This window comes from Ursus arctos, unplaced genomic scaffold (assembly GCF_023065955.2).
Source record: "Ursus arctos isolate Adak ecotype North America unplaced genomic scaffold, UrsArc2.0 scaffold_2, whole genome shotgun sequence".
In the NCBI taxonomy this organism is placed as follows: Eukaryota; Metazoa; Chordata; class Mammalia; order Carnivora; family Ursidae; genus Ursus; species Ursus arctos.
In genome coordinates, this window is record NW_026622874.1 from 5,983,141 (window position 1) to 6,006,689 (window position 23,549).

Consider the following 23,549-nt stretch of genomic DNA (forward strand, 5'->3'; position numbering starts at 1 on the left):
AATCTCCTCCAGTCCCGTCCATGTTGCTGCAAATGTTGGGTGATCATTCTTTCTGATGGCTGAGTAATATTCCATTGTATATATGGACCTTCTTAATCCAGTCATCTGTTGAAGGGCATCTCGACACCTTGCACAATTTAGCTATTGTGGACAATGCTGCTATGAACATTGGGGTGCATATGGCCCTTCTCTTCACTACATCTTATAGTCGTGTGTTCTCTCCTTTAGTGCACATGACATAGTGGTGCATCTTTACAATCAGTGGAACTGTAGACTCCATGATTCATGGTACATTAAAAAAAAAAAAACAGTCATGTGGGTTTCATCCCAGCATGCAAGGGAATTTCAACATTAGAGCATCTATTAGTGTAATAATATTGTATTAATAAATTGAAGGAGGAAAACCATAAAATCTCCATATAAAAGTAATAAAATTGAATATCCATTCCTGATACTTTTAGCAAAACTTAAAGATAATTCTCATAACCTGGTACTGAATTTCTACTGAAAATCTAAACCAAGGATTGTACTTAACAGCAAAACATTAGAAACATTCCCGCTAAAATTGAAAGCAAAATGAGAATGCTTCTTTGAAGAAAATCCCATTCACAATAGCAACAAAACTGTAAGGTACCAAAAGCTATAGATAATAAAACATAGATATATACACTAAATATATAGGTACATAGTTAATAAAAGATAAATAATAGCTATGTAGATAATAAAAGCTCTCTGCAGAAAACATTCAGTATTATTGAAAGACATAAAAGAATACTCGTAAGTAAGATACACTGTATACATGGATGGGAAGAGTCTTCTTACAAAAGCATCAGTTCTTTTAGATTAATATGTAAAGTCATTGTGATTCCCATCAAAATCTCAGTGTGTTCTGTGGAACATATTAAGTTAATCCTAGCATTCATCTAGAAGAGCCATGACGTTTTAAAAACCCAGTCAGTGGGTGTAGAGAGGTCATTACAGAGCTTTCATAATTAAGATGGTGTGACGTTGGTCCAGGTATAGACGTATACATAAGATAATCATGTATCTCAGTTTGCCTAGATCAGTTCCAGATTATGCTTGTTGTTCTAGTGATTATTAATAGGCTTCCTTTTGCCCTCAAGACTGTCGAGGGAAACTGCTTTAGGAAGCTCTGAAACAGACCCATTTGATTTGCAGCCTAAGTGGTGGTAGAAATCAGTGGTGAAAGGATGTCATTCAATCAGTGGTGTTGGGACAGAAAGAAATGGGATGGGCCTTTATCTTACACTACATGCAAACATTTATTCCAGGGAGACTAAAGACTTGACATGAAAAGTAAAACTTTAGAACTTATAAGGGAAAATATAGGACATTATCTATGTGACCTCTGGGAGAAGGTAAGGGAAATTTCCTGGGACCCAAACCACAAATTATGAGAGTAGAATTGTGGTTGCCAAGGGCTGGGGAGACAGGGAGAGGTTGGTCTAAGGGTGCAAACTTCCAGTTATAAGATGGATAAGGTCTTGGGGCACCTGGGTGGCTCAGTCGGTTAAGCGTCTGACTCTTTATTTCGGCTCAAGTCATGATCTCAGGGTTGTGCGTTTGAGCCATGTGTTGGGCTCCTCACTCAGTGGGGAGTCTGTTTGGAGATTATCTCTCCCTCTCCCTCTGCCCCTTACACTCTCCCCCCCAATAAATAAATCTGAAAAAAAAAAAGATGAATAAGTTCTGAGAAGCTAATATAATGTGACTATAGTTGATAAAACTGTTGTATAACTGAACTTTTCTAAGAGTGGAAATTAAGTGTTTTACTGAAAAACACCACCAAAACCAAAAGAACACATGACGTGTGTGTTAATTAACTCAATAGTGAGAATCCCTTCATTGTGTGTGTGTGTGTGTGTGTGTGTGTGTGTGTGTATGTATCAAATCATCATGTCACATACTCTAAATATATGACAATTTTGTCAGTTATATCTCAGTAAAGCTGAAAATAGCAAAAAAGACAAATTATAAATTAAAAGACTACATTGACACTAATTAATTTAACGAATAAGACATTATAAACAATGTGGGACGGCAAGCCCACATGTTGAGAGAAGAGATTTGTAACACATGTAAACTAAGCTTGAGTAAACACAATTCCTGAATATTAACCAAAACCCCAAAACAAACAGCACACAAACAGTATAAGAAAATGACAAAGGATATTAACTGACATTTTATAGAAGAGACTAGTGAGATGACTAGTGATAATGTAAAAAAAGATTCTTACCTGTAGCGGTACTCCTGCTTGTAAAGTCAAAGACGCACGTGTCTCTCATCATAGCAATTCCACTTCTGGATAGGTAGCCTGGAGAGACGTTCATAGGTGAGCACCGGGCGACATTGGTAAAAATACTCATTTCAGAATTTTGTGTGATAACAAAATAATCTACAACAACCTAAAATTGTTGGCAACTAAACTGTACAATCAGGAGAACTGATAAATTTGGTCTATGAAAGTATTCCATATAGCAGTTAAAACCAACAAACTAGAACAAGGTGTATCAACGTGGGTAACATGTTTTAGAATAAAACCACATTTCAAAGGCTACACACACCTTGGCATCAAAGTGTTATAAATTTTAAAGACATTCAGAAAAATTAGTCTTATGGCTATATATATGTACTAATAACATAAAATATGTGTGGATACAGTAAATGCCAGGGTAGTGGTGGCTAACCTGTGGGGAGTAGATGAAGGAGATAATATGGAAGGGCAAAGGGATACGTCAGTTCTAGCCTGTTAAATATTTTCCATTTCATTATTTATTATTTGTTATAAATATAATTTATTTGCCTAATTGTTTTAATATTTCCTATTTTTAAAATAGCCTAAAATATTGATGTTTATGACTCCTTTCACTGTTTTCCTTTTCTGTAATTCCTTTAGTCTTTAAAATCTGAGAAATAGTCCAGTAGCAGTACGTGTAGTGACTATACAGCTTAATATTTTTAAAAATAATAAAATACATTTTTTATACTCATCTAAAAATGGTTTAGGTAATTTCTTAGGTTCCTTCCAGCACTAAAGTATACTTCTTTGATGTTTCCAAACAACAGAAAAATCCTTTTTTATTACAACATTCTGACAGTGGGATAAATTCAAACATGGAGTGTAATGAAGCCAATTTCCTATAAAAGTTGTTGTTTTCAGTCTATCTGTCTGCTGGTCTCTGTTAAGCAGTCATCTATCATCTTTAAAAGGTGTCACCAAACTTCTTCTGTAAAGGGTCAAATAGGAAATATTTTAGGCTTTGAAGTCTATGCTGTCTATACTCAGAACTACTCAACTGTGCTGTTGTAGTGGGAAAGCTGCCATAGATAATACTTTTGTAAGTAAATGAATGTGACTTTATTTACAATACAATTTTATTTACAAAAATGGGCAGTAGGCTGGATTTGGCCTCTAGGTCAACATTTGCCAACTCATGATGTTCAACACACAGGAATTACTTTAATAATGTTTCCTCTTACTGCAGATGGGAAAATGGAGGCATAGAGACCTTACGTGGTATCATTCAGGTTAAATTAAAGGACCCTTACCTAAGGAGACATACATACAGAAATGTTGCCAAGGTCAATGTGAAAGAGATTATTGCCTGTGTTTTCTTTTGGTTTTATGGTTTCAGATCTCACATTTAGGTTTTTAATCCATTTTGAGTTTATTTTTGTGTGTGGTGTAAGAAGGTGGTCCAGTTTCATTCTTTTGTATGTAATTGTCCAGTTTTCGTAATGCCATTTATTGAAAAGACTGTCTTTTCCCCACTGTATATTCTTGCCTCCTTTGTCATAGATTAATTGGCCATATAAGCTTGGGTTTATTTCTGGGCTCCCTGTTCTGTTCCACTGATCTATTTTTGTGCCAGTACCATACTGTTTGGATTACCACAACTTTGTAGTATACCTTGAAATCTAGGATTGTGATACCTCTAGCTTTGTTCTAAATGTGTCTCCTCAAGCAAGGGAAACAAAAGCAAGAATAAACTATTGGGACTACATCAAAAGAAAAAGCTTTTGCACAGCAAAGGAAACCATCAACAAGATGAAAAGGCAACCTATTAAATGGGAGAAGATATTTGTAAATGATATATCTAGTAAGGGGCTAATATCCAAAATATATGAGGAACTCAAACAACATAATAACAGAAAAACAAGCACTCCAATAAAAAAAAAATGGGTGTAAGAACTAAATAGACTTTTTTCAAAAGATCGAGCCCCGTGTTGGGCTCTGTGCTGAGTGCGGAGCCAACGGGTACATGAAAAGATACTCAACATCACTCATCATCAGGGAAATGGGAATCAAAACCACAAGGAGATGTTACCTCATACCTGTCAGGTTGGCTAGGATCAAAAAAGACAAGAAATAACAGGTGTTGGTGAGGGTGTGCAGAAAAAGAAACCCTTGTGCACTATTGGTGGGATTGTAAATTGGTGCAGCCACTGTGGAAAACATCATGGAGTTTCCTCAAAACTAGAGATACCATATGATCCAGTAATTCCATTCCTGGGTATTTACCCAAAGAAAACAAAAACACTAATTTGAGACGCTATATGCACCCTTATGTTTATTGCAGCATTATTTTTTTTTAAATTTTTTTTAAAAAGATTTTATTTATTTATTTGACAGAGATAGAGACAGCCAGTGAGAGAGGGAACACAAGCAGGGGGAGTGGGAGAGGAAGAAGCAGGCTCATAGCGGAGGAGCCTGATGTGGGGCTCGATCCCATAACGCCAGGATCACACCCTGAGCCGAAGGCAGACGCTTAACCGCTGTGCCACCCAGGCGCCCTTGCAGCATTATTTATAATAGCCAAGATACAGAAGCAGCCAAAGTATCCATTGATAGATGAATGGACAAAGAAGATATAGGGTGTGTGTACATACATACATATATATATGTATGTATATGTGTGTGTGTACATACATATATATATATGAAATATATGAGGTGGAATATTAACCATAAAAAGAATATAATTTTGCCATTTGTGATAGCATGGATGTACCTGGAGAGTATTATGCTAAATGCAGTAAGTCAGAGAATGTGATTTTCATTTATATGTAGGTCTATAAAAGCAAAACTAATGAAAAAATGAAGAAAGAAACAAAAACTCTTAAATACAGAGGACATACTGATGGTTGTCAGAGGGGAGGTGGGTCAGGGGATGGATGAAAGAGATAAATGGGATTAAGAGGTATAAACTTCGAGTTATAAAATTAGTAAGTCAAGGAAAGAGATTGGAAAAAAAAAAAAGTGACCCTAACCACATGGTAATAGAATTTTTTTTGCATGTATGATGTTCATAGATGATTTTTTTCCCTTCTTCTACATGTAGAATATGTTAGAAAGGGTCTAATCTCTTAATTTTTCAGAATTAATCTTTAGGTTGTGACTAGGAAACATGTTGCTGGGTCTTTACAGGAATCGTTTTAGGTATTTTGTCAAGATTTGCAACCCTTATTCCTTATTCAAATATAGAAACAAATACAAAAGCTGGTGTGATTTAATTTGTTGTTAATTACATTTGGATATCTTACAAGCATTTGACTTAGCAGCTATAAATAGTTTTATATAACATAAATTACTACAACTAAGCAGTTGTATTTCAAAATAAGCTTTCTGAAGAAATTTCCTTGCAATTACTTTGACCTAAAGCAATTGAAAATTTATTTATTTATATTTATGTTCAAGGTTTCTCCAGTTTCATGGCTAGATAGTATGTTTTGTATATAAATAATTGTGGCTCTTCTGTGTATATGGAAAGTAGGCCTACCATTGTCATATTGCAATCTGCAAATCTAAATTAATCTAAATCAATTTAACCTGAATGAAAACTCCCATAAAGGGGTGCCTGGGTGGCTTAGTCAGCAAAGTGTCTGACTCTTATTTCAGCTTAGATCATAATCTCAGGGTTGTGAGATTGAGCCCCATGCTGGGCTCTGTGCTGAGTGTGGAGCCTGCTTAAGATTCTTTTTTCCCCTCTCCCTATACCCCATCCCTGCTCGCTTGCCCTCTCTCTCTCTTTAAAAACAACAACAACAACAAAAAAACCCCAAAGACAAAAAACTGCCAAAAAACTTTTTATCTCCAGAACACTGAAAGTGCTTGTGTATAAGAAAGTTTTCATATGAATCAGAGTCAGGATTTGAACCCATAAAGTAGTCAAATTAGGTGTTCTCAGAGTATTATTTTTAATAGAAGCTGAGATTTTCAGACAAATTTTTATCTTACCAAGTAAATGGTTATATTTATTTTTCCCAACTAAAAATTGAATTTGTCTGTCTTTTCAGGGACATCAAACCTGACAATATATTGATGGATATGAATGGACATATTCGATTAGCAGATTTTGGTTCTTGCCTGAAGCTGATGGAAGATGGAACGGTAAATAAAGATAAATCTCAAGTCATTTTATCCACAGATATCTCCCTTACTACTTGTCCTCTTTATCTGTTTTAGAAACCATCTTTTTATATTATCTGAGTATCCATCCATCCATCCATCCATTTTTCTTTCTATGCTCCACATTTTCCCACAATGGCATTAGGGATACTTCTTCATAATAGGATTTGTTTACAAAGGCCAATGTCATTTTTAACTGCTTATATTAATGATGTTAAGATTGATACAGTGTGTCTTTTATGAGAACCTCATTTGTTTTTTTTTCTTTAGCTGAACTGTTTATTATTGTACTTGAAATATTTTCACAATTTTAGAGAGGTGAATGAAATAAGTCCCACATGGAAGAAGAAAATGTGACCCCTTCTTCACCTTTATTTTATTATTTTTTTTATCTTTCTTTCCTAGTTGTCTAGATTTTTTGAGGGACAATATCCAACAAATGAATGCTTTCATCAGACCATCCTCTGTGTGGATTTAGTTTCACATTCCCATTTGGTTTACTTCTACTAACCCTAGGTCCCACATACAAACTTAAAAGTTTATATGCCCCAATTTTATTCCCTGTTTTGTTTTGTTTTGTTTGTTTGTACTTCAGTTTCCTATCTGTATAGCAGAGGTACAAGTATATGTAATTTCACTTGGCAGAAACTATTTTGGAGAGCTGTTCAGTATAATATATTCCAAAGGCCATGAAAATGTCATATGATTTTGGACCAGTAATTTGACTTGTGAAAAATTATCCTAAAGAGATAAACTTAAAAAAAAAAAAAAAAGAAAGATTATATGACTTCTGCCTCTGGCCATGATGAAAGGAGTAATTGGTACCAAATTGTCCTCTCACTATAAAAAAAATGTAAAATTGTACATAATATTTGGGACAACTATTTTCAGGCAGTGGACAGCAAGCAGCATAAGACTGTGATCTTTGAGAGAAATGAATTCATGAGATGTACCTTACAGTTTCCCAGGATGGGGACAGTTTGCAGGCCCTGATGCAGAAACCTAGAGTTAGAGCTGAGGGTAGCAGTCCTACAGAGCTGAGGAGGAAGACATCAGAGGTGAGTTAGTTGAGTTAGTTTGTAGTGCTTAATATTGGAGAGGAGGGAGTTGTTCAGAGAGAGGACCTAAAGTATCCCAATGTGGCTATCTCCTGAAGGTTGGGCTTATGCAGTATAAGACAGAAGAGGTACCAAAAATAGATGCTGTGCATCTTAAAATTGAACAGGTTACTGGAGATCAAGCAGTGCTGGAGAAGAGACAGTACATGGGGACACTGGAATTTTGGCCCCAGGAGCTCTTTAACACCTTTATAACATATAAGACTTACTCCAAATCTGTCGAACAGTCTAAATCCAAGTCCTGATAAAATTCATTGAGTTTGAGAGTGGTCCTCCAAGTCAAGGGGATTGAGATGAATTTTAGAGTTTCTACAAATCTGCCCCCAAAGATTGTAATCGTAAGCTTACCTTTGTTTGAGGAGATCAAGTGGTATTTTTTTTTATCTGCTTCAATAGTAATTAACATCTTCAGTGGAAGATAACAGAGTCCATACTCTCTATAATATCTTTCTGTCAATGACTAACATTCAATCAGAAATCACTAGACCAAACAAAAGTGGGGATAGGATAGGGATTGTGATACAGACTTAAAAAATAAAAGTAGTCAGTATGAACTTCGATAGCACAGATGTTGGACTTAGCAGACAGAAATGTAATGAAGCTATCATAAACGTGTTTTTTAAATTAAATATATCTAAAGAATCAAAATATAGTCTTAAAAATGTCTCAGATGAGGAATCTCATCAGGAAAAGAAATCAAATGGACCTTTTTAGAACTTGAAAGGTGTAGTAATAGAAATAAAAAACTCACAGGAGGAGGGTAATGGCAGATTAGAGATGAGAGAAGAAAGTGCTAGTGAGTTTGAAAACAGGTCAATAGGATCCACTCTGAAGAACAGAAAGGAAAAGATTGAAGCAAGATAAATTCAGGCTCAGGGATCCACATGATGAGAATACCAGAAGGAGAAGGGAGTGAGACAGGAGCAGAATGAATTTGTAGGATTGATGGCTCAAATTTACCAAATACGATGAAGAACACAAATGTAAGAATTTTACTGTACCTCAAGGTTCAAAGGAACCACACCTGTCCAAAATTAAACTGAAAATTAAAGGTAAGGGAAAAAAATGGAAAGCAGCCAGAATTAAAAACATGTTACATACTTTGGGACGATGGTAAGAATAACCATAGGTATCTCATCAGAAATAATATCTTTAAAGTGCTGAAAGAGGAAGAAATCTGTAAACCAAGAATTCTATGTTAAGCAAAAATATTCCTCAAAATGAAGGTGAATAAAAGACATTTTCAGTTAAATGAAAGAGATTAATCTCCAGCAGGCCTGGGTCCTAAAGAATGTCCTTTAGTTCAAAGGAAATTATACCATTTGGATACTTAGATTGATAGGATAAAAAATATCAGATATGATAAACAAGATCTGTAGGACAAAGAAAAAAATTCATCTTTTCTTCAAAATTTACATAAAAGCCATCTGATGAGTGTGAAGAGCGAGAATAATCACACTGTCATGTGGGATTATGATATTTGTAGAAATAAAAATTCTGAGGGCAGTAACACAATGTAGAGTATGTCTATGGAACTGCACTGCTCAAGGACCTCTGCGTCTCTGTGAAGCATGAAGTGGCAGCTGATAATGGCAGGTATGACATTAGAAGGGAGAACTTGCTGAGTTGAGAAGACGCAGATTCAAGTCAGGGAAGCTGTGGCATCAGGAAGTTTTGGATCAGAATTCTGGAGAGCAGAGCACTACACTGAAGAAGAATTCCAGGGGAAGAGCTAGCGTTTCCTGAGTCCTGCAGGTCGTATGCCCCTTAGACTCATAGCTGGGGCTCTTCTCCTGGAGTCTGATAGGCAGCCTTCCAAATCCCTGTGCATTCCAGAATGCAGTGAGGACTGTTTCTGTCTGTATGAGTTACCCACGATCAAATTTATTCTTTGAAACCCTGCTGTGTCTTCCTAGTTGTTCGTTCTTCACTGAGGATCTCAAAATAATTTTCCTGGATATACTAGCATGTTTATCCTCCATTTAGAAAATTATAATGAACAAGCCTTTTTACTTATTTCCATTTTTTTTTAAATCGAAGTGATCTGTATATGTTTTAAGAAGACTTGTCATAAAAACTGCATTCCTTTGTCCCATTCTTTCTGCCTCCAAATCTCTTTTGCTAGAGGTAGACACCTAGAGACTTCTGGCTGCTTGTTCTTTCGCTTCCTTTAATTACCTATTTCTTGTTATACTTGAGCTACTGTCTTTTGATTCTTTCGTTCTAGGTATTACCCGTTAATTTCCTACCATCTACACTTTCTATCTTCCCATACACTTTCTATCTTCCTAGTGTAAGTCTTTCCTTAAATCCTGCTCAATTCTTTATGATTCTATACAAATATTATTCATAGTTTTGCCATGCGTTTTATTTTAATTCAGTTCTTTTCTTGAACATCTTTTTGTTGTCCTTGGTGTAAGTGACCACTTTGCCTTGTTTTCTATATAACTCTCACCAGTTCATCCCCAAACTTTCCAACCGATAATTCCTTTCTCTCCCAGACACATTAAGTAACCTAGTGGTTCCCTTTTACCTTTGGAGAGAGCTTCACTTGAGTCTTGCTTTCTCCCTTCTCATCCAGACTATTGTGCTGGCCTGTTGTAGCACTGTCAAGCCAGGACTACCCTACTCTTCATCATGGGATTCACTGCACGGCAGTCTAGCAGGGGATCCTGTTTCCTAGGTCCATGTCTGGCATTCTCTTCATCTGATAGTAGCTCCCGAGAAGGGTTCTAATGGAAGTAAATATTTTATAATCTTGCACATGTGAAAAATGCTTTCACTGCTACCCTCGTACTTGATTGATAATTTGTTTGGGTATAATATTATAGATATGAGATGATTTTTCTTAGAATTTAGCAGGCATTGCATTATCTTCTAATTTACTGTTGAGACATCTGGTGCCATTTTAAATCTCAATTCTTCTGTTATAACCTTCCCGGCCCCTTTTCTAGAAGCATTTAGGATATTCTGTTTTTTCCCCAGTGTTCTGAAATGTTATGATTATATAACTTTTGTATGGGTCATTTATCATCTGGGCAGCTGCGTCAATTTTAGCCTTTCCCATATTTTGTGACTTTCCAAATCAAGTCTCATCTTGCTTTTTGGCTCTCACATATGAGTTGAAACTATGTTATCTTAATCACTACGTCTTTATAAGAAGTCAGTTTCTGGGAGGGATGTGCTGCTATAATTCTTCTTCTAAGATTGTCTTGGATATTCTTGGCCACTTGTTTTTCCATATGATTGTTAGGATTATATTATTGGTTTATATACATACATGTGCAAACATAGAAATACCCCTTCAGAAATGGAAGCTTGTAGACCTGCATTGAATTTAGAGGTTAATTTTGGGGAAATTGATGTCTATCACATGGAATCATCCCTTCCACAAACATGGTGTCTCTCTCCATTGTTTTAGGTTTTCTTTTATGTCTGTTATTGAAGTTTTATAATCCTGTTCACTATAAATCCATTACCTTTATTTGTTAAATTTGTTCCTAGGCACACTGAATTTTTGGGGTGTAGAGCATTATAACTGATAACTTTTACAGTTTTTCAGTTTAATAGCTTGTTGCTTTTGTTTAGGACCGCGGTTGATTTTTGTATACTCATCTTGAAATTCGCAAGCTCACTAATTTTTTTATTAGTTCAAAATGATTTGTAGATTCTTCTAGGTTTTGTACATAGACAATCATATAATCCACAAATAATGATCAGCTTTAGGTTTTGTCTTTAACAAATGCTTACATATGCTATGTCTCGCACCCCCCCCCATGCAATCAGTGACCTTCAGTGCATTATTAAATAGGTATGGTAATAGGGAGCTGCTTTGCCTTGTTCTTGATGCTAATGGTGTTTTTTCTGTAGTTTCAAATTAAGTGTGATGTTTGCTGTAAGCTTTGGTAGATATTCTTTACAAGATTAAGGAAATTTCTGTTCCTTATGATGAAATTTCTGTTTCTTATTAGCATAAGAATGTGTTGTTATGGTTGTTATTGTTGTAATCAAATCACTTTTCTGCATCCATTGAGATGATGATATTAGGGTGTTTTTCCTTTAATCTGTTCAACTGATGAATGACATAGATTGTCTAATGTTAAATCCTCCATTCTTTGGCCAAACATAACTCTATCATGAAGATGTATTGATATTTTTGAACAAATTGCTGAATTGACTGCTAATATCTTATATTGGATTATTAACCTGAGATTCATACTTGAGATTGACCATTCTATTATTGCAGTATGATTTTCTTTCTCAAATCGTTCTTGTCTGATTTTTGTATTTGGGTTATCTTAGCCTTATAAATGGACAGGGAAGTAGTTGTATCCTCTCCACTTACCAATTTTGGCTTTAGAACAGTTTATATAGTACAGGGATTCATAAGAAATAGTCTTATGAAATTGGTAGAACTCACTTTTAAATCACCTTTGCCTCGGTTTGGTTTTGTTTTCCTCTTGTTTTTTTGGTTTGTTTTCCAGGTAGATTTTATACTATTGATTCACATTTTTTAATGGTTATAGGTCTCTTTGGTTTTCTATTTCTTCCTGAGTCAGTTTTGGTAAGTTATATTTTTTTTCTATGAAGATTGTCATTTTCTCTGAGTTTTCAATTTTGTTATGTAACGTTTATATTGCACTCTTCCTAGCTTTATAATCTCTGTTACCTGTGTAGTTTTGTTGTTTTTTCAATCCTAATGTTGTTTGCTTGTGCTTTTCTTTTCCTTCATCAGTTTTGATCTATAGAGCATTTTACTATTTTTCAGTTCTAAATATTTTTCAGCTTTGGTTAGAATACTTCTGTGGACCATTGATTATTTAGATATGTGCCTTTTAATATCTTTAGTATAGTGTTTACTTATTTATTTTTTATTTCTAGTTTTATTTTACTGGAGAATGGGTCTATTTGATACCATTTTTTTCTGGCATTTGTCAAGATTTGCTCTTGCTTTCTAACAGGCTAGTTTTTATAATGTTATTTGTTTGAAAATAATACACTCTTTAATTTCTGGATGCAAGTTTCTATGTGGGCCCATGAGATTGAAGTTGTTAATTTGTTGTTCAAATTTTTTATAATTCTTACCAGTTTTACTTCTTTCTGATGTATCTGTTATTTTAAAAGTCTTATGATACTGAATTTATTAATTTTTCCTTGTAATCATCAATGTTTTCACAACCCTTTTGTAGCTGTGTTGTTAGGTATATTATTCAGAATTGCTATTCCAGGGTATTTTCTTTTACAATTATATTAATGAATTTTTAAAAATTTTAATAATGATTTTGCCTTTAGAGTCTCTTTTAACTGATAGAAATATAGCTACCTTAATTTTCTTTTAACATCTGCCTGATGTATCTTTTCCATTCTTTTACTTTTAACCTTTCTGTGTCCTGTGTTTAGGTATATCCCCTTTAAACAGATTATTGCTAATTTTTAAAAATATTTCTTCATTTTGGTTTTATTTGTCACCCAGTGTGATGATGCTGTCTTTTAATAGGTAAATTTAATCCATTTATAAATTTCATGATGATCAATATATTTGTATTTATTCTTAGTATCTGATCTTGTGCTATTTACTATAGATTTTGCTTGTTTGTTTACATGCATGCTCCCCCTCCCCTTTTTTTTTTTTGCCTGCTGTTGGCATGGTCAAGTGTAGTTTAATTTCTCTTTTTATTTTCTTCTTTGGAAGCTATACATTCTATTTCAAATATTTTAATGTTTTCTTTAAATTTTTAACTTTTAAGGTTTACCTAAAGTCTAGAGTCAATTTCTCCACTATTTTCCTAAGCCAAACAAGAAACTCAGTTTATCTTATATACGAAAATTAACTAAAAATGAATCAAAGACCTGAATATCATAAGCTGAAACTATAAAACTCTTAGAAGAAAACATAGGGGAAATCTTTATGACATTGGATTTGGCAAGGATTTCTTGGATATGACACCAAACAACAGGCAGCAAAAGGAAAAATAGATAAACCGAATTGTATCACCTTTAAAAATTTCTGTGCATTGGAGTACACAGTCATCTTAGTGAAAAGGCAACCAATGGAATGGGAGAAAATAGTTGAAAATCATATGTCTGATTAGGGGCTAATTATCCAGAATATGTGAAGAACTTCTACAACTCAATAACAACTCAATTCAAAATGAGTGATGTACTTGAATAGACATTTCTCCGAAGAAGATATACAAATGGCCAACAAGCTCAACATCCCTCGTCATTAAGGAAATGCAAATCAAAGATACTACTCACACCTGTTAAGTGGTACTGTTAAAAACATTTTTTAAAATCCCACAATAAAATAGAAAATAAGAAGTGCTGATGAAGATGTGAAGAAATCGGAAAACTTGTGCCCTGTTGGAGGGAATGTAAAGTGCAAAATGCTATAGCCGCTCTGATAAACAGTATGGCAGTTCTTCAGAAACTTAGAAATAGAATTACTGTTTTATCCAGCAATTCCACTTCTGGGTATATACTTCACAGAATTGAAAGCAGGGACTCAGAGATATTTGTACACCTGCATTCATAGTACCCACAATATCCAAGAGATTTAAGTAACCAAGGTGTCCATCAGCAGATGGATGGATAAAGAAAATGTAGTATTTACATACAATGGAGTATTATTCAGTCTTAAAAAGAAGGAAATTTTAACACGATACAACATGGATAAGCCTTGAAAATGTTACGTTAAGTGATTTAAGCCAGACACGACATGTCAAATATTGTATGATTTCATGGTAGTCAGACTCAGAAAGCACAGTGGTGGTTGTCAGGGCCCGGGGTGGGGCAGGAGGTGGGCAGGGGGCAGTTAGTGCGTAATGGATGCAGAGTTTCGGTTTTGCAAGATGAAAAGAGTTCTGGAGAAGGATAGTGGTGATGGTTGAACCGCAGTGTGAATGTACTTCATGCCACCGGAACGAGTGCTTGGAAATGGTTGTAAGGGTAAATTCTATGCTATGGGTATTTTACCACAATTAAAAATAATAATTAAAAAGTAAGTAAGAAATAAAGATGAGAAAACAAGAAACTTCGACCACTTGAATCCTAATTGTTCCCTTGATAACATGCTACTGTTTTCTGGTATTTTTGTTCCGTCTGATTTTTCAACCTTTAAATAGTTGTTGCTTGCCCTCTGTCACCTCCGTTTCTCCTTCTCTTTTTCCTACGCCTCTTCGTCCTCTTCCTCTGTGTCATTATTTTATCCAGTTAATGAGTGTATATATGTTAAAGTTTACTAATACCTTTGTTCACAGTTGCTTTTACTATCACATTATTCCATATGGGTTAAATTTCTTGTTTCCTGAAGTGCATCCTTATGTTTATCTAAAAGATAAAAAAAATTCACTCATCCTTTGTGTGAAAATGTCTATATTTAACCCCCATTCGCGTATCATAATTAGGTGACAATTATTTTGTCTTGTTACTTTGAAGATACAAGTCCGTTTTCTTCTGACTTGTCAGTACTCAATCACTGTCAGTCAGTTGTAGGCAACCTCCCTACATTCTTTCCTGTTTTGAAGATCTCTTTGCCTTTGGTACTCTGCAGTTTAACTGCAGTGTGTGTAGAAGTGGATCTGGTATTAATAATTTTTCATATATTTTACCTATTCACTTTTTTTATTTCAAGGATTAGCTTTTTGGGTTTTTTCCCCCCATTACTAGGATTTCATTTCACTTTTTAAATCTCTTTCTTTTCTTATGATTTTACTTTTTAAATCATCTTTAATCCTTTTAAACGTACTTATTTCATGAAGTGTAGAATTGATCATTGTTATGGGTCTAATTATATTGCTTCAATTTCTGACTTTTGGTTTGCAATGCACTGTTTCCTCATTTAGTTTGTATTTTTGGATTGTGAGCTCATCTTCAGTGGGCTTTTATGTGTGAGAATTTTATGCGGCCAGGTTTGATCATGTATCCTGTAAAATAGTGAATTTTGAATAGTAGTACTTTTGAATTTGTTATGCCAGGTTTTTGGGGTGCACCTCATGTGGTGCCCATACTTTTGCCAGTTCCTTGGTTGAGGACTTCTGGACCAGAGAAGCCCTGTGATGTAGAATACGCACTATTGGTGCCATGTGGCTGAAAGGGATGAATTTCGGGAGGAGCAGTGTTTCTTCACATTTCAGCCACAGTCAAGATAGACTAAGTATCTTTCTCTGTCGAGTGGCAGATTTTTATAATTCACCTTTTCACTTACAATGTACGCTTTGGAGTAAAGGCTGTTATATGGGGTGGCCTCTTGCTTCAAACCTCATATAAGCTGAGGACTGTCCTCTTATCCTCATGGATATATTAAAATCCAAGTACCTAGAAAATGAAAACCAACATTCCCGAACTCCACTCCTACTATAATGCTTATCACACTGGTTCTCAAACATTTCTTGATTACCAGCTCCTAAGATATTTTTTTAAAGATTTTATTTATTTATTTGACAGCACATGTTGGGGAGAGGCAGGGAGAGGGAGCATCAGGTGTTCTTCTCAGCAGAGAGCCTGACATGGGTCTCAATCTCAGGACTCTGGGATCATGACCCAAGCTGAAGGCAGTTGCTTAACCAGCTGAGCCACCCAGGCGTCCCTCTTTTTTTTTCTTAAGAGCTCATTTATATGTATTTTTAAGAGTTCACAGTGCAAGAGTTTTCAAGTTACCTTATCTCAGTATTATCAAAGAGAAAGTCTATTCTAATGATGACTAAGAATGATTTTTTTTTCCTAGAAAATCCAGGATATTCATCATTATTCTACCTTGATAATGTTCTTTTTTGATATGCTTCTTTAAAATGTACAAAGAAACAATTTTCTTTTACTTCAGAGTACCTTATAAGATGTGTGGCCAGGACCATTTATGGTGACTATTTTCTCATTTAGATGTAACTTGCCATAATTATATGCCCAACTATTTTTCTCTACTGGGACTTTATTTTTTGAAGAGTATGTTTGAAACCTTTGTAATTTTATAAATTAATAAGTAGCTTGCAGTACATTGTTAATACTTATTTCCTAAGGTTTCAATTAAAGTGTTTTAAAATAATTTCCAGATTACTCATAAGAATTGGCCTGTTTTTTTCAGGCTATGTTTTCCTTTTGACAAATTGTAGAATTTTCCTAGTTCCATTATTTATATGAATGTGTTGTTTAAATAATATCAATAATAAGAATATTCTGTACTAAATATTCAGTTTGTTTTTAATGGCTGTGGTGTTCAAATCATATAGTTACCCTAAATGTAGTCAATGAAGTACCAGCAATAATAAAGATTCTATAGGATTATGAAATCTGGAGGACTGCTAGTATGGAGATTACATATAATTTTACTTATACGTACAAGGAGGCTGATTTCAGGTAATGACAAAGTTATAGTTGTTTTGAGATAATGTCTGTTGTGTATGTGAGTAAGTGTAAATATTTTTAATTAAAACTTGTTACTTGTTTCTAATATAGTAGATTACTAAAAATGTGTGAACTTCTTCAGGTCCAATCCTCGGTGGCTGTTGGAACTCCAGATTATATCTCTCCTGAAATCCTTCAAGCCATGGAAGATGGGAAAGGGAGATATGGGCCTGAATGTGACTGGTGGTCTCTGGGGGTCTGTATGTACGAAATGCTTTATGGAGAAACACCATTTTATGCAGAATCACTGGTGGAGACGTATGGAAAAATCATGAATCATAAAGTTAGTATATTTTACTATTATTGAATTGAATGTGGTAAATGATACATACGATAAATTTAAAGTAATGTGATAGTTAAAAAGCAAATGTTTCTTTAGAAAGAATGAACATTCTAATTTCTATGCTAATAGGGGACCTGACAAATGTGAATAATCAAAATCCATAAATTATACATAAAATGATTAGTTCTTGCCTTCCGTATTTTATTAGAAATGCTAATAAATAGGAAATTGTTCTCTCCCGTAGAATAACAAAGTTTGTAAGCAGATAATTTATATCCTTACTACTATAAGTATACTCTTGGCTAGAGTGCATTTAAAAAATTCTTATCCTTAGCCATAATAAATGCAAAACAAAATAAAACTGAGATATTCTTTTTCCCCCTGGCAAAGACGAAAAGAAAAATTATACTCTGTCTTTAAGTAACCCAATGAGATGGGCATTGCTAGACATTGATAGGAGTTTAAGTTGATGTAACCTTTCTGTCAACAAGTCTGTAAGTGTGCGTCTAGAGCCTTAAAGATGGTTAGAAATTTGGATTGAGCAACTTCGAAGGGTTTTAGGAATCTGCCCTAAGGAAATAGTTGAACCAAGATGTATGTACAAGGATATCTATTCCAGTCTTCTTTACCATCAAAACAGTGAAAACAATCCAGATTCACCATAGGAAAAAATTAATAGAGCCTTAATCCATTTAGTTCCCAGCAAAGTAGAAATAAACTGTAATAAAGAGAGGAAGATTCTGACTGATTGGTTTCAGAAGATTGTGAGCAGCTGCAAACACCTGGAATGGGAGTGTCCCGTAAAAGGGGGTGAGACAGTTATCAGCAGTAGCTTCGGGTACATGTCAGTCAGTTCACGCTCTTATGCGGAGCTGGCGCTCTTCTGCCCAGCTGCAAGCAGGATCTGCTGAATAGTTGTGGAGAGTTGGAAGATAGGGAGTAGCCAGCTACCGAGGTGCAAAGAGCATGTAAAGCATTTCAGAGAGAAATCGTTGGCTGTGATGTGGTGGCTCAGAACACGGATTCTGGAGTCAGGCTGCTCTTCCAAAATCCCAGCTCTCCCATTTACCAGTCGTGTGGCTGGGAGCAACTGGCTTGACCTCCCTGGGCCTTCGGGTCTCTTCTGTAAAATCAGGATTGCTGTGAGGATTTACAGGCGTTAAGTGAGTAAATCGTCTCCACGAGTGTCAAGTACATGGTCCGTTCTTTACAGGGGTCTGCCTGTTACTTAATGCTTAGTTTGTGGCGTATATGAACATCATCAGTTGATGAATGTTGAGTCAAATTCTACTTTTAATAAGTTCTCTTTATTCTGACAGCAGTTTAAGGTATTTTAGCACTTAATTTATTCTTTCTATAGTGCATGTGTGACTAAGTCACATATAAAATTAAGTTTTTAGGAAGGTGCTCTTTTCTCTTGTATGAATACTTTGCACTAGCATACACTTATTACACATTTTTAAAATATATTTTTAAGAAAATAAATGTTAATCAACCTACTTAGGGAGTTAAATACTGATTTATATTTTGTTTCTATTTTTCTGTGTCTAGGAAAGGTTTCAGTTTCCCGCTCAAGTGACTGATGTATCTGAAAATGCTAAGGATCTTATTCGAAGGCTCATTTGCAGCAGAGAACACCGACTTGGTCAAAATGGAATAGAGGACTTTAAAAAACACCCATTTTTCAATGGAATTGATTGGGATAATATTCGAAACTGTGAAGCACCTTATATTCCAGAAGTTAGTAGCCCAACAGATACATCGAATTTTGATGTGGATGATGATTGTTTAAAGAATTCTGTAAGTATGACGTTGAGAAGAAGTTCTGTCCCTCTCTTTCTTTTTAATGTGCTTATGAAGCAGTTGTATGGACCTCCTTATCAGTTACCAGTCAGACGGTTACCTTGGCTTCTAGTATTTATTCTCTCATATATCCAAAATTAAGAGAGTTCACTGGGGTGAACATGTTTATTCATGACCAGGAGTGAAATTAAACTTCACATATTTACTAATGCGATCAGTTATGCCATGAGGTTTCCTAGGAAGAGGAGAAATTAGATGCTTAGAGAAGTGGACTTCATGATGGCAGTGAAGAGTTTGGCAAATCTCTCCCTCAAAAGCTCCACGATACTGAACAGAATTGTCAAAAACAACCATTTTGGGGCTTGACAATTTAATGCAAGGGAAATAAGTTGAGAAGCATTTATTCATGAGAAACCGAACTTTGGTTAAAAACTTCCCCCACCCCATTCCATCTGCCTGGTTGGGGCCGTAGAGCTGCTGGCAGGAGCCTGATTTCATTTTGAGAGCGACCCGTGCCCGGTGGTGTTGCCACTGAAAGTAGCAAACCTGGTAGGAGAGCAGACTTGCTATGCTGACGTCATAGTCTCCCTTGAGGCGGGTGGCAGAGCTGCAGAGTGGCCGGACACTGGGTCCCTTTCAGCTTGTGGGCCCACATGGTTCATCAGCCTCTGCTCTACACCTTTAGGTCACATTGTTACAATTTAGGACAGTAAGAACATAGAGTTTTATGGGTGTTGCCTTTTTAGCCTTCTTAATTTGAACTTTATTTTTTTCTTCCGTTATTTTTATTTCTTATGGTTTTAATTCTGCACTAAGAATTTGTATATGGATTTTCTGTCACTTTTCACTGTTCAGTAAGTAGCACGTGCAAGGTAGGTAAGGGTTTCCTAGGTTTCCCTCTCTGAGCCTCCAAGATTAAATGGACTTTCCTCATCAGGTTTTTATTATAAGAATTATATTTACTGCAAGCAGAAATTTGAGTCATTCCAAATTAAATACGTAGTACAGTCGATTCTGATTATGGTAGTTCTGTGTTCCATGAAGTTCCTGTGTGTGCTGTGTTCGTGACTATTGAACCATTGTTCCTAGGGGACATTCAGGGTTAAGTTCTTCTGAGCCTCTGGTCATTTCATTCAACCAGTCAGTACATAACCTTGTTTTATGTATGTTTCTTTGTAAAGACACCGTATTGAATATATATCGTTGTGTAACTAACAGCAAGTTCACAGCCAACAGCCGTGTAACTCAGGCCTGAGCAGAGCTTCTCTGACATGCATACGTATTTGTAAGGCACGTCGCAGCCATCTGGCTTAGAAGCCGTATAGATGGCCCTTCCGCACTCTGCTTGGAGGACATTTTAAACAACACAGTCACCCATAAAAAGCAGAAACACGTGAAAGACATGGCCCATGCAGACCTTGGAAGGAATACTTTTTTGTCATTATCAGAGCTGAAACAAGAAGGCAGAGCATCTTCTTGTTCTGTCCCAGCTGGAAACTTAGGCATCCGGCGGCTGAAAGAAATTTTTTTCCTTTGCCTGTGTCTGCGACTGATTGCAGAAGTACTATGAATATTGATTTGGGGTTACAAATAACTTTTAGTGACGAGGCAAATCTGCACATATGCATACATGAATAATCGCTGTGCTGTCAATGTCAGACTTCCATCTGGAGTTTAATTTTATTAGAATATTACAGCGGCAGGGTTCATTGTCTGGATTCTAGATCGCTGCGCATCTGCCCCAGACTTAATCTGTGTTTCTAAATCGAACAGCCATGTATTTCCTATTGTTAGTTAATATCATAAGCCAACCTGCAGGTCACGGTTATTTATTTCTTACCAGATGTTTTTTCATCCTTCAGGAAACGATGCCCCCACCCACACATACTGCATTTTCTGGCCACCACCTGCCATTTGTTGGTTTCACATATACTAGTAGCTGGTAAGTTGGAAAAGTTAACATAATTTGGACAACTTAAAGCAAATTAAGATGAATTGAAGTTTTAAAAAAATATATGAGAGAGCCTTGTAAGTGAAGACAATTTTAAAATAGAGGCTGAAGCTACTGCTGGAAAAAGTTAGATGTCCTGTAACGAATAGAACCTAGGAGAATCTTAAGTCAGTTTGGAGGAGAGAGAGATTTCAGAATCTTCCTCTCGGCAGTGGGGCAGGAATCAGAAGAGTCCCTTGCGTTTGAGCAAATACGATCCAGGTGCCAAGCTCCAGGACCAGTCATCCATCTTAGCCCTGTTTTCATGGACCGGGTCCTGGTCCTCCTTCTCCAGTGTAAGCGGAGTGTGATTACATTCACTCCTTGTGTGCCCCCCTCAATTCCTTGACTGCCTCCTGTTCTCCTGCGTGGTTTTGCTGAGTTGACATCATCATTACAGTCCAAGTTTCTGCCTGTACCCGTGCCGTTCACAGCGTCCAGAGAAAAGCACCTGACCATTCTCACTGGTCTCACCTTCCACGGTGATGATTACCAACCTCCAGGACCCTTCTTGCTGCCTGTGCCTGCTCTTCCGCTCTCCCCTGATGAGCTCACTTCCTCCTGCACGGACAGGTTGAGGCAGACAGTTCTCACACGCTCTTCTGCGTGGTCCCACCTGCCCCCCTCTGCCCTGAGCGCTTGCCTGTGCGGATGAACGGTGGGGTCTCCCATTCCACCCTGTCTCATGTCTGCTCTCATCTTGTGCATCCCAGCTCCTTCCCATCACAGCACCTCCGTCTCTGACCTTCCAGGGCACTTGCCTGACTTCTCACCTTTCTGGCCAATCCTTCTCTGTCTCTGCAGTTGATGCCTACTGATCTCCTGATCTCCTGGGGCCCCACGGCTTCATCTTGGGAACTTTTCCCCTTATACTGTAGTGCACTCCCCGATATTTGCTGGTGACTCCCGAATGTGAGACCCCTCTGCTCTCTCCTGCTTAAAATCTCTCCGAACCCCTACATCAGATGTTCGCAATCTTGGCTCTTAGATTTCTCTGAACCCGTCTGAGGGGTCCTGCTAAAAGATAAGTCAGAACATGTCACTCCCCTGTTCAGGACCCATCCCCACTGTCCCCCAACTCCAGTGGCTCATCTTAATCCCAGTCAACATTCTTACAAGACCCTGCATGACTGGCTCACTTTCTCTTTCCCGCTACTTTTAACCTGGCCGACTCCGCTCCAGCCACACACTGCTCCTTTCTGGCCTGGGACAGTGCCAGACCTACTCCTTTCTCAGCGCTCTTGCACTTCTGTTCACCTGCCTGGACTGCTCTTCCCTCCCGGTTACTCCCTCTGGACTTTATTCAGAGTTCCTCTCTGAGTGATAGCCTCCTGGCCACTTTGTCTAGATTTTTATGTCTTCCCCCTCGGTACTTCGCCCTCCCCTTTCCTGCTTGATGTTTTCTCCTTAGCATTCAGCATTGCCTAATGCCCTGAATATTGCATTTCCTTATCTCATTTGTTTCCGTCTCCATCACGGGAACAGAAGCTCTTCATGGGCAAGTGTCAGTTTTGCTCACTGCTAAATGTCTAACACTTCAAATATTTTTCGCTAAGTTATATTGAATTAAAGGAAGCATTTCACTTTTGAGTCCAAATTCTGATGAAGAGGACCGTGGTCTGTACTTTGACTATTGTTGCACTTATGTGGTCACCTTGTGTTCACTAAACATCATTTTGTAAGTTGTGGTTATTGAAATTCAAGATAATTGGAACTATTTCTCATTTTTAAAAAATGCTTCTAAAAACAGGTTTGTGTTGAGATTTGCAAACAGTGTGTTTTACCGCCACCCTAGACGGCTAACTGTAGCTAGATATCAAAATCCATGTTTTTAAAGGACAACTGCAGAAGGCTCTTTGTTTCTTCAAACTTTCTTTTCCGCATGACCTCATGTTTTTCTGTTTCTTCAGTGTTCTTTCCGATCGGAGCTGTTTACGGGTCACAGCGGGTCCCACGTCCCTGGACCTTGATGTCAGTGTCCAGAGGACTCTCGACAACAACCTTGCGACCGAGGCGTATGAGAGGAGAATCAAGCGCCTCGAGCAGGAGAAGCTTGAGCTGAGTAGAAAGCTTCAAGGTAAATATATATTAACGATGGTATCTTCCCTTTTGGAGTTGGACTCAGAGTTTGAAGAACTGTTATTATGAGGGGTCGTTTTATCTTGAAAAGAAATTTTTGTATGAAGGGGAAAAAGTCCAGTTGAAGACTCCTTTGCGGAATACAGAATGATACTGTTTATGTAGACTCAGGAGGTAAACAGCACCCCCGACGTAGCGTTCGTCTCCCCCCCGCCCCGGGTTCGTATGTGCGCCCGTGAACTCATCTGGGGAGAAGGAAACGGGGCTGCTCGAGGGAAAGGAGCCCTTCCCATCCCACTGTAGCGCTCGGGATCGCTGTCCTATTTTCTCAGCCTTGAAAGTGTGACTTCCTGGCAAACTGTCCTCTTCTGCATCACTCCTGTCATGATACTTGGTGACTATAAAATGCAGGTTGGCAAACCTCTTACTGTTCTGACTTCTCGGTCT

At 36.9% G+C, this 23,549-nt stretch overlaps 1 protein-coding gene across 14 annotated transcripts in view; it reads left to right on the forward strand.

Moving 5' to 3' along the window:
* The window catches only part of CDC42BPA (CDC42 binding protein kinase alpha), a 309,574-nt gene that overhangs the window by 136,311 nt on the left and 149,714 nt on the right, over nt 1-23,549 (forward strand). For all 14 annotated transcript variants that reach the window (XM_057314949.1, XM_057314950.1, XM_044387983.3 and 11 more), the window contains exons 6-10: nt 6,319-6,412; nt 17,030-17,230; nt 18,782-19,030; nt 20,896-20,975; nt 22,934-23,100. In XM_057314949.1, coding sequence (XP_057170932.1) covers nt 6,319-6,412; nt 17,030-17,230; nt 18,782-19,030; nt 20,896-20,975; nt 22,934-23,100 — 791 coding nt within the window. The remainder of the gene's footprint in view (nt 1-6,318; nt 6,413-17,029; nt 17,231-18,781; nt 19,031-20,895; nt 20,976-22,933; nt 23,101-23,549) is intronic.